Raw genomic sequence first — 12,078 nt, 5'->3', positions numbered from 1 at the left:
TAAATTTCAGTGTGTATGAGTTAGCATGTAACTCATTTAAATTTCACTTTTCACTGCATGGATTGTCAATAATATTGATCAATCTCATTGCATTGTTTCCTTACAGATATGTGGGAGTATATATATTACAGATTTGAATCCTTTGTTGGGTGTATGTGTGACAAATATCTCTCTGATTCTGTGGTTCGCTTTTCAGTCTTTATGTATCTTTGAATGAACAAGACTTTTACTTAATTTATTAATCTTTTCCTTTTAGGTGAGTGCTTCTTATATCTTGTTTAAGAAATTATTTTCTGCTTCAAGATCATGAAGACATCCACCTCCTAAATAATTCTAAAAAATCTTTATTATTTTACCTTTCACATTTAGGTCTTTAATGTACCAGGAGGAGGTTTTTGTATATGGCATGGAGTAGAGATCTAAAAATTGTTTTTTCATATAAGTATCAGGTTGTTTCATATCATTCATCAAAAAGTTTATTTCTAGGGACACCTGGGTGGCTTGGTCAGTTAGGTGCCTGACTCTTGGTTTCAGATCAGGTCATGATTTCATGGTTCATGAGTTCTAGCCCCTCCATTGGCCTCTGCACTGATGTTATTGAGCCTGCTTGAAATTCTCTACATGAATAAATAAATAAATAAATACATACATACATACATAAATACATAAATAAATAAATAAATAAATAAATAAAAATAAATAAATAATTTTTAAAGCATTTTTCTATAGCGACACATCTGATATAAGCTAATATATATGTGTGTCTCTTTTCCGTTCCATTGGTCTAATAGTCTATTTCTGCAATACCACAGCCTTACTATCTTGTAGTAATTAGTTTAGTAATAATTTTGGTGTTAGTAATGGCCTATTTTTATTGTGAAATATAATACACATATATAAAGTGCATTAAAACAGATTTTGAGCTGAATAAATACTCATAAAACAAACACCTTTGTTATCACCACCCCAGTATTTGATTACAATTCCATCTATCCCCACAAAAGTATTCATTATTTTGATTTTTGTGACAATACTTTCTTTGCTTTTCTTTATAGTTTTACCACTAGTGTACAGATGGAGTTATTACACTGAATACAATTTTTATTTCTGCTCTTTTGCTCCGTATTATATATATGACAGACTTCCATGTTGGGGTGAGTTGCTTGAGACTGCCCATGTTTCTTCTGTGTATTCCAATATATGCATATATGAGTGTTTGTTTATTCTGTCCACTTTTAATGAACATTATCTTAAATATTATAACTTTATATTAAGTCTTGATAATTGGAGGAGCAAGTCCTCCCATGTTGCTTTTCTCCAAAGAATTTGACCATTCTTGGCTTTTGAATTTACATATACATCTTAGAATCTTCTTAAAATGTTCCATTAAAAAATGGATTTACATTAAAATTATAATGAATCTATAAAACTTATTTTGAGAGAGCTGAGATCTTTAAATATTGAGTTTTCTTTTTTTTTATGTTTTATTTTATATTTGAGAAACAGAGACAGACAGACAGAGCGTGAGCAGGGGAGGGGCAGAGAGACTGAGACAGACTCTGAAGCAGGCTCCAGGCTCCAAGCTGTCAGCACAGAGCCGGATGCAGGGCTCAAACTCATGAGCAGTGAGATCATGACCTGAGCCAAAGTCAGACACTTAACCAACTGACCCACCCAGGCACCCCTAAATATTCAATCTTCTAACCCATGAACATGTTATATTTCAATTAATTTCCATTAACTTAATTAATTAATATTACTCAGTAAAGTTGTATAATTTCTCTAAATGGGTATTACACATCTTTTCTTAGTTTCATTATAATTTACTTCATATTTATTATGCTTTGGTAAATGGCATCTTTTTAAAAATTTCACTTCTTGTTTCCTGCAGGTATATAGAAATATAATTGATTTTTATATGCTGATCTTATATCCAGCAACCTTGACAAAATCTCATTAATTCTATTAATTTATTTGTAGATTGTTTTCTTCATTAAAAATTATCGTCTATGAATAATGAAGTTTTATTTCTTCCTTTACAATCCTTACACCTTATATTTCTTTTTCCTACTTTAATACACTATGAATTCCAGTATAATGTTGAATAGCTCCTATTTACTCTTGATAAGCAACATATAGCATAAAGAGAAAGGCTTTTGAAATGTAGGGTTTCAAATAATTTACCAATACAAGGAAGTTAGAGAATTACTTGGTAAGTGCCTGAGAACTAAGTGATCTAGTCTCAGGTAAGCTTAGGCTGTGGAGAAATAAAGGGAAACCAAGTTTCCAAACTTTCCAACACTTTAACATTTTTTTAAATTTTGAGCTAGTTTTAGACTTACAGAAAAGTTACAAAAATAATAGAGAGTTTCCATATATCCCTTACCTAGCATCTCTTGATGTTAACATTTTTTATAGTCTTGGTATAATTATCAGAATCAGGGAATTAACATTACAAATTAACTAAAGACTTAATTTGAATCTCATCACCGTTTTCTCACTAATTTCCTTTTTCTGTTCCACGACTCTATCCAGAGTCCCACATTGTATTTAGTTATTATTTCTCCTTACCCTGCAATCTGTAATAGTTCCTCAGTCTTTGTCTTTCTGGACTTTGATGCTTTGAAAGAGTATTAATAGATCAGTTATTTTGTCAAATGCCTCTCATTTTGGGGTAGTCTTTAGGTTTCCTCATGAGTGTACTAAGGTTACACATTTTTGGCGAGAATGCTACAGACCTCATCTGTTGTGTCCTTCTTAGTGCATCATATCACAGGATTCATGATCTCTAAATGCCTTACTGTTGGTGATATAGCATTGGTTGTTTCAAGTTGTTTCTCCCAGATTCTCTAATGTAGAGTAGTGGAGTAGTTAACAAATATCTTTAGGAAGATACTTTGAAACTATGCAAATCTCTACATAATTTGCAAACTTTCACCCACTAATTTTAACATCAGTTAGTGGATTTTATCATGACAATTATTACTGTGGTGTTTCCCTAATGGTGATTTTGTATTTTCTTTTACATTTATAAATTGGAATTCTACTATGAGGAAGATCTAGCAGTTTTTATCTATCTATCTATTTATTTATTTAATTTTTTAAAAGATTTTATTTTTTTAACTGTATTTATTTATTTTGAGAGAGAGCACAAGCAAGGGAGGAGCAGAGAGAGGGGGAGAGAGAAAATCCCAAGCAAGATCTGCACTGTCAGTGCAGAGCCCGACATGGGGCTCAAACCCACAAACTGTGAGATCATAACCTGAGCTGAACTCAAGAGTCAGACACTTAACCAAGTGGGCCACCTAGGTGCCCCCTAAAAGATTTTATTTTTAAGTAATCTCTACACCTAACACGGGGCTCAAACTCACAACCCCAAGATCAAGAGTCACATGCTCTACCAACTGAGCCAGCCGGGCACCCCTAGCACTTTTTAAATAAGTTCTTCACCGTGAAGTACTTTTGTTTCATTTGAGAAAATCATTAAATGTCAGGTACTACCTATTCAAATGTAAGTAAAACTTTTGAATTATTTACACTACAAATTATTCCATTATTCACACTACTTAAAATAATACACAATCTCTCAGCCAGTTAGCAAGAGTTGCTCAGATTCATGCATTTATATACTCATGTGATCATTATTATTCCACAAAGATCTTGAGTACCCACTATGTGTTAGATACTGTGCTGGGTACTAGGTATACTTACATGTCCTAATGCCATTCTTCTTTTGGCATGAAATTACACTGATGATTTGGTAATTTAGCAATGAGACATCCACAACTTTGACCATAAATAAAGGACCTTTCATAAGTGGCAGTGGGTAGAAGGCTCACAGTTAAAGAATCAGTGCCAAGAGTTCAGGTCTCTCATTGCAGCCCCACAGGAATGCTCTAGAGACTTTCTGATATTTTCCTGGAAGTGAAGGTATTCACATGAATGGATCATTTTGGTTTACAGCTGCCACATAGAAATTTGAAAAGGTACTCCTTTATTCCAGGAATGCAAGGCTAATTCAATATTTAAATATCAATGTAATCTGCCATATTAATGGTCTAAAGAGAAAAATCACATGGTCATATCAATAATGCAGAAAAAGCATTTGACAAAATACAACATCCACTCATGATAAAAATTCTCAGTGAACTAGAATAGAATGGAAAATTCCTCCACCTAATAAAGGGCATCTACAAAAATCCTACAGCTAACATCATACTTAATGGTGAGAGATTGAATGTTTTCCGTCCGAAGATCAGCAACATGTCAAAAATATCTATTCTCACCACTCTTATTCAACACAGAGTACGTATAAGTCTTAGTCAGTACAATAAGCAAGAGAAAGTCATAAAAGCCATTCAGATTAGAAAGAAACACAACTGTCCCTATTTACAGATGACATGATTATCAATGTAGTAAGTCCCAAGGAATCTACAAAAGATTCTTGGAACTAATAAATGAGTTACAGGACACAAGGTGAATAGACAAATCAATTGTATTTCTATATGCAAACAATGAATAATTGGAAACCAAACACGTTTTTAATCGCCACCCAGAGTATCTCCAAAATGAAACACTCAGTCTAATTCTAACAGCAAATGGGCAGGATCTGTATGCTGAAAACTCCAAATGCTAATGAAAGAAATCAAGGAAAACGAAAGTAAATGGAGAGACATACTGTGATCATGAACTGGAAACTCAATATAATAAAGACATCAATTATCCCCAAAGTGATCTATGGACTTAATGCAGCAGCTATCAAAATCTCCATAGGGTTTTTTGGTAGGTTAAACAAGCTGATTCTAAAAATTATATAAAATAGCTAAAACAGCTTTGAAAAAGAACAAAATTGGAAGGATCACACTATCCAATTTTAAGACTCATTATAGAGATAGAATAATCAAGACATGGTATTGGTAAAGGGATAGACAAGTAGATCAATGGGACAGAATAGAAAGTCCAGAAATAGACATACAAAAATATGGCTCTTTGATCTTTGACAAAAGTGCAAAAACAATTCATTTAAGGATAGTCTTTAAAAATCATGTTGAAAACACAACAAAAAATAAAGCTTGACCTAAACTTCACACTTTATGTAAAGATTAACTCAAAATGGATCATGGATCTAAATGTAAAACATAAAAGACTTCTTTTAGAAAAAAACATAAAAGAAAATCTTTGTGACCTGGGGATTAGGTGTAAAGTTCTTACATACAGTAGGAAATTCATAATCCATAAAAGGAAAAAAAATGGATAAACTGGACTTATTAAAATTAAAACCTTTTGTCCTGTCAAAGACACTCTCAAGAGAAAAAAAAGATAAGCTACACACTGAGGAAAACTATTTGCAAATTGTATGTATGACAAAAGATTGGTATCTAGAATACATAAAGAAGTCTCAAAAATTAACAATAAGAAAAGAGAATTTTTTTTTTCAATTAAAAAATGGGCAAAGGACTTGAACAGGCACTTCACCGAAGAGATTATGAGGATGGGAATACGAACGTGAAAATATGTTCAACCCCATCAGCCATTAGGGAAATACAAATTAAAACCACAATGAGATCTCACTACATACCTCTTTTAATGGCTACAAGAAAAAATACTAAAAACTAGTCCTCATCAAAATTGAGAATTTTGCTCTGTAAATACTCTGAAAAGACAGGCTACAGATTGGGAGAAATTATCTGCAAAACACAAAAGACAAAGGACTAGTATATAGACTATAAATAACTCTTGAACCTCAACAGTGAAAATGCAAACAATCCAATTAGAACATGAGCAAAAGACAAGAGCCATTTCATTAAAATATTTAGGTGAGTAAATTAGCATACGAAAAGATGTTAAACATCATTGGCCATTAGGGAAATGCAAACTGAAACCACAAGAGACCTCACCACATCCCTACTAAAATGGCTAAAATAAAAAGTAGTGACAAATGCTAGTGGGAATGCAGAGCAACTGTATCAGAGATTGCTGGTAGGAACATAAAATGATACAACCATTCTAGGAAATAGCTTGGCAATTACTTAAAACTCTAAACCTGTAACTACCGTACAATCCCATAATTGTGCTCCTGGACGATTATCCCAGAGAAAAGAAGACTATGTTCATTAACCTACACACAAATGTTTCATAGCAGCTATATTTGTAATAGCCAAAAACTTGAAAATGATCCAGATGTACTTTAAGGGTAAATGTTTAAATAAGATGTGGTGCGGGGTGCCTGGGTGGCTCATCAGTTAAGTGTCCAACTTTGGCTCAGGTCATGATCCACAGTTTGCGGGTTCCAGCCCTGCATCAAGCTCTGTGCCTGACAGCTCAGAGCCTGGAGCCTGCTACGGATTCTGTGTCTCCCTCTCTCTCTGTCCCTCCCACCCTCACACTCTGTCTCTGTCTCTGTCTCTCTCTCAAAAATAAATAAACATTAAAAATTTATTTTTTTTATTAAAAAAAATTTTTTTTTAACGTTTATTTATTTTTGAGACAGAGAGAGACAGAGCATGAACGGGGGAGGGTCAGAGAGAGGGAGACACAGAATCCGAAACAGGCTATAGGCTGTCAGCACAGAGCCCGATGCGGGGCTCGAACTCACGGACCGCGAGATCGTGACCTGAGCCGAAGTCGGCCGCTCAACCGACTGAGCCACCCAGGTGCCCCAAACATTAAAAATTTTTAAATAAACTGTGGTGCATCCATACCATGGAATACTACTCAGCAATAAAAAAAAGGAATAAACTATTGATACATACAACAACCTAGATGAATCTCCAGGGAATTAAGATGGGGGGAGGGGGAAGGCAATCTCAAAGAGTTACATACTATATGACCCTATTTATGTAACTTTCTCAAAGTGACAACATTCTAGAAAAGAACAGTTTAGTGGTTTCCAGGGTTAAGGAGGGGATGGGGGCAAGGGGTAAGTGGGGGTAACTATAGAAGGGAAACATGAGGGACGCCTGGATGGCTCAGTTGGTTGAGCATCTGACAATTGATTTTGGCTCCGGGTCATGATCCCAAGGTTGTAGGATCGGGCCTTGCATTGGGCTCTGCACTGAGCTCAGAGCCTGCTTAAGAGTCTTTCACTCTCTCTCTCTCTCTCTCTCTCTCTCCCTCTCCCTTTGCCCCTCTCCCCCGCTCGCAGTCTCTCTCTCAAAAAATAAAACAAAAACAAAAACAAAACAAAACAAAACAACCTTAAAAATAAAGGGCAACATGAGGGATCCTTGTGCTGGTGGAAATAAATAAAAAATACAGACAATATAAAATGAAGGGTGTGGAGGAACTAGAATTCTCATACCTTGCTGGTCGGAATGTAAAATGGCAGGTACAGCCACTCAGGTACATAGATTGACAGTTTCTTATAAAGTTAAACACACACCTACCACATGACCAACCATATCACCTTAGAGAGATGAGAGCTATGTTTACATAAAAACCTGTACCTGGGGTGCCTGGATGGCTCAGTCAGTTAAGCATCAGTTTCTTGATGTCGGCTCAAGTCACGATCTCGGTTCGTGAGATTGAGCTCCTAGTCAGCCTCTGTGCTGACAGCATGGAGCATGCTTGGGATTCTCTGATTCTCTCTCTCCCTCTCTCTCTGCTCCTTCCCCCGCCCCCCACAAAATAAATAAGTAAACATTTTTTAAAAACCACCTGTACCTGAATGTCCATGGCAACTTTATTTTTGACAACCAAAAACTGGAAACAAAATATCTATCAATAAGTGAATAAATAAACAAACCATCCTATGGACTGTTACTCAGTCCAGCCATCCTATGGACTATTACTCAGCAATGAAAAGGAACAAGCTATTGATGCATATTACAGTTTGCATCAATTTCAAAGACATCATGCTGAATTCAAGAAGCCAGCCTTTAAGAGTTATATACTGCATGAATCCATTTACATGATATTCTCAAAAAGGCAAAACTATGGTGATAGAGAACAGATTAGTGGCTGCCAGGGGAGGATGTGACTTAAAGAGGCGGCATAAGAGCATTTGGGGGCTGATGGAACTGTTCTGGATCTTCACTGTGGTGGTAGTTACAGAAATCCATACATGTGTTTAAATTTATAGAACTGAACACCAAAAGGAAAAAAGTCAATTTTACTGCAGGGTAATTAATTATTTAAAAAGGGATCCCTTTGGGGGGCACCTGGGTGGCTCAGTCAGTTAAGCGTCAGACTTCAGCTCAGGTCATGATCTCACGGTTCGTGGGTTCGAACCCTGTGTCAGGCTCTGTGCTGATAGCTCAGAGCCTGGAGCCTGCTTCGGATTCTGTGTCTCCCTCTCTCTCTGCCCCTCCCCTGCTCATGCTCTGTCTCTCAAAAATAAATAAATGTTAAAAAAAATTTTTTTTAATTAAAAGGGATCCCTTTTATTCAATGATCAGCCTTGTGCCACATTTGGATGTCCGGTACCTACCACTTGCTCCTTTGCTTGGCCTCTTTGTGCTTTGCACAACCTGTATGATCACAGGATTCAATCCTACCTGGCTGGCTCCAGAAAAATAGAGAAATAGTATTTAAACAATACTACGTAGGGAATTGCGTGGTACTCTGAGTAAAGAATGAATACAATCTTTTCACTTTCTCTGTGGATAAATTTGATGTTGGGTTCACTTTCCAGTTGTTTCTTTGGAAACCTGGTAATGGTGGAATGTCAGCTGTGTTCCCAGCTAATGCTGGTTACGGTAAAAATGAGCCCAATTAGTCTACTATACCTGGACCAAGAAGACTGGTCCAGAACAATAAATACCCAGTGGGAATCCCTAGCTTTGGGCTTCTTGGAGCACAATAACTCTTGTAATGGGGCATGCCATTTGTGGGACTCTGGAAGCAACAGATAAGAGAATGACAAGAGATGTTGGTTCTATTTGGAAAATGAGGCTTCTAAAACCCAGATAGCTCCCATACTTATCCTCCACCTTCTTAAGAAAAACTAATGCCCACTGAGGTCTATTGTAGCTGTGTGAACATGAAATAACTAGTCAAGCAAAAAAAACAAAAAACAAAAAACAAAACAAAACAAAACAAAAAAATGACCATTGAATGGGCATTGCAAATACTCTGGAAGGTATTTATAGCTCTAAACTGAATCTTTTGGAACCATGCTGGAAGAGTTCGAAATCTGGCTGGTAAGGGAAGAAATGATAATAATGTGAGTGGAACTCACCTATTTTTTTTTTTTTCTATTCGCCTAGCAAAGTAAATTGTTTAATCTGGGTAAGCAGACAAGGCCTGATAGGTTGTGGGTGAAAAGGCTTTGTATCTTCCTTACCTTGGGGAACTTGCACAAGGCCAACACTTATACCGGCAAGTAGGTCTCCGAGAAGCCAATCCTTGAATCGGTACAAACACATCCACTCCAGGAAGGGAAAGATCGTTAGCATGCATCTTAGGAACTTGTGCCATGAGCAGCTGCGAGAAAGAACAGAGACTTGATTCGGTTTTCCGAAGAAAAAGCCCGCATAGCCAAGAAAAGGCACAGTGCGTCGTTCTTCCCATACAGCAGAGTTTCTTGTCAGCACTGTTGATGTTCTGACAGGCCAGGCTAGATGACTCTTTGTTGTGGGACTGTCCTGTGCACTGCAGGATGTTTAGCAGCATCCTTGGGCCTCTACCCACCAGATGCCAATAGCATGCCCTCCTCAACTCGTGACAAGCAAAAAAAAGTCTCTAAACATTGCCAAATGTTCCCTCGGGGACAAAATTGCCTCTGGTTGGGAACCAAATGCCATACATATGACAAGAACTCAGCCTTATAGTCTAGCATACAAAACAGGATGTTTGGAAAGAATTAAACCTAGAAACTTTCTAGTAGAAAAATGGACTGTTATTGCTTTCTCTTGATAAGCACAGTGTTTTGAGATGTGATATTGATGGAAACCAGGGGCAATTAACACATCCGTGTCATTCCATATGCTTTTTTTTTTTTTTTTTTACTGAAAATTAACTCTATTTGGTTTTGATCTGTAGTATGTCGAAATTTATAGAAAATATAGGCAGTGGAGGGGCGCCTGGGTGGCTCAGTTGGTTAAGTGTCAGATTTTGATGGAGGTCATGATCTCGTGGTTTGTGAGTTCAAGCCCCGCATCCTGTGTGCTGTCAGTACAGAGCCTGTTTCAGATCCTCTGTCTGCTTTTCTCTCTGCCTATTCCCCCACCTCTCTCTCTCTCTCATCTCTCTCAAAAATAAGTAAATATTAAAAAACAAGAAGAAGAAGAAGAAGAAGAAGAAGAAGAAGAAGAAGAAGAAGAAAAATGTAGTGGATGGAATCCTGTGCTTTAGGAGTTAGCTATGTAAAGAAAAGGCATTAAAATAAAGCTTTATTATCCTTTAACCTAGTGGACATCAATCAGAAACAATTTTGTCATTCAGGGGTCATTTGGCAATGTCTGGAGACATTTTTTATTGTCAACAACTCAGGGAGGGGGTGCTATTGGTAGGCAGTGAGTAGAGGCCAGGGATGTTGCTAAACATCCTTCAGTGCATAGGACAACCCCCCCACAGGAAACAATGTTCTGGTCCAAAATGTTAATGATGCTGAGATTGAGAAAACCCACTTTAACTTTTATTTTACTTATTTATTTTTAAATGTTTATTTATTTATTTATTTTGAGAGACAGGGAGAGAGTGTGGGGGAGGGGCAGAGAGAAGAAAAAGAGAATCCCAAGTAGGCTCTGCACCATCAGTGTCGAGCCTGATGCAGGGCTCGATCTCAGGAACAATGAAATCATGACCTGAGCTAAAATCAAGAGTCAGACGCTTAACAGACTGAGCCACCAGGAGCCCTTTATTTATTTTTAAAATAAATTGATTAATCTACCTCCCTGGAAATACTTTTTCTAAAGTAGGCTTCACGCTCAGCCCAGAACCCAACACAGGGCTTGAACTCATGACCCTAAGACCCGAGCTGAGCTGAAGAGTCAGATGGTTAACCAACTGAGCCGCTCAGGCACCCCTAATACTTAGATCATCTAAAACAGCAGAATCATTGTAAATCAATCAGTCACTCAGCTAATCAATCAGCCAGTTTATTTATTTTTGAGAGAGAGAGACAGACAGAGGGTGAGCAGGGAAGGGACACAGAAAGAGGGGGACACAGAATCTGCAGCAGGCTCCAGGCTCTGAGCTGTCAGCACAGAGCCCGACACAGGGCTCTAACTCATGAACCAGGAGATCATGACCTGAGCCGAAGTCAGATGCTTAACCACCTGAGCCACCCAGGCGCCCCAAAACTAATTTAGTTTTAAATTGCTCTTTGCTGCTTATATTTTAGTGTGGGCTGAAAGCAAAATGTATGAAGGTTTTCCATGTGTGTGCTATAGTTGGATAGCTGAGATTTGACTATAGTAACAAATATAACTTTAGTGTATGCAAGGCTAAAATGTGTGCTTAGAAAGAATTTCACATGTTTGATTCCCACAACTATGAGCCTCACTTTCCCTAAGGTAATTAAGACCAAGTAAGTGTAAGTGACTTTTCCAAGGTCGCAGTAGTGTGGGCAGAGCTGGGGCTATAAACCACCGGGTCTTCTGATTTCTACTTCCGTGTTCTGTACACTCTATTACCACCACAATTCCTACTGACAGCTATTGAATTCTGTTTGGGAGCCAGGAACAAGACCATTGGTTTGGAAGGAACATCACATTGCTATTTTTATGAGAGTCCCTGGATGTTAGGCAGGTGCACACAGTGTGCTCTCTCCAATTATAGCCCCCAAAGGGGACAGCAGAGCATGTCACTGGGACAATTTGTTTCTTCATCCGGTCCAGTCTCTCCTTCTCTCCATATGCCACTTGGCAGAAGACAAGCCACTGTAGGCAGAGTCATCAAAGCTCATTAGCATGGAAAAAAAAAATACAGAGGACCTCGAATGACAAGGCTCTAAAACTGAAAGAAAATCAAGGAAGGAGCTAGAGGAATAGGAATTAAAGCCAGGGGGGAAACAGTATAAGCATTTCAACATGAACCTGGATTTGACTTAAGGCATCATTAAAGTGAGGAATGTAAGAGTCATTGTGAAAGCACACTCCCTTGACAACAAAGGGAGTATTTGTGGTTGCTAATAAA

At 37.5% G+C, this 12,078-nt stretch overlaps 1 protein-coding gene across 3 annotated transcripts in view; it reads right to left on the bottom strand.

The window, feature by feature from the left end:
• Positions 1-12,078, bottom strand: part of SLC26A8 (solute carrier family 26 member 8) — an 84,329-nt gene that overhangs the window by 56,222 nt on the left and 16,029 nt on the right. For all 3 annotated transcript variants that reach the window (XM_049652749.1, XM_049652751.1, XM_049652750.1), the window contains exon 3: positions 9,284-9,423. In XM_049652749.1, coding sequence (XP_049508706.1) covers positions 9,284-9,423 — 140 coding nt within the window. The remainder of the gene's footprint in view (positions 1-9,283; positions 9,424-12,078) is intronic.

The sequence above is a fragment of the Panthera uncia genome (genome assembly GCF_023721935.1).
Source record: "Panthera uncia isolate 11264 chromosome B2 unlocalized genomic scaffold, Puncia_PCG_1.0 HiC_scaffold_24, whole genome shotgun sequence".
Taxonomy (NCBI): domain Eukaryota; kingdom Metazoa; phylum Chordata; class Mammalia; order Carnivora; family Felidae; genus Panthera; species Panthera uncia.
Note: the sequence above shows the minus strand (reverse complement) of the source record. Positions and strands in the feature narration are given on the sequence as shown.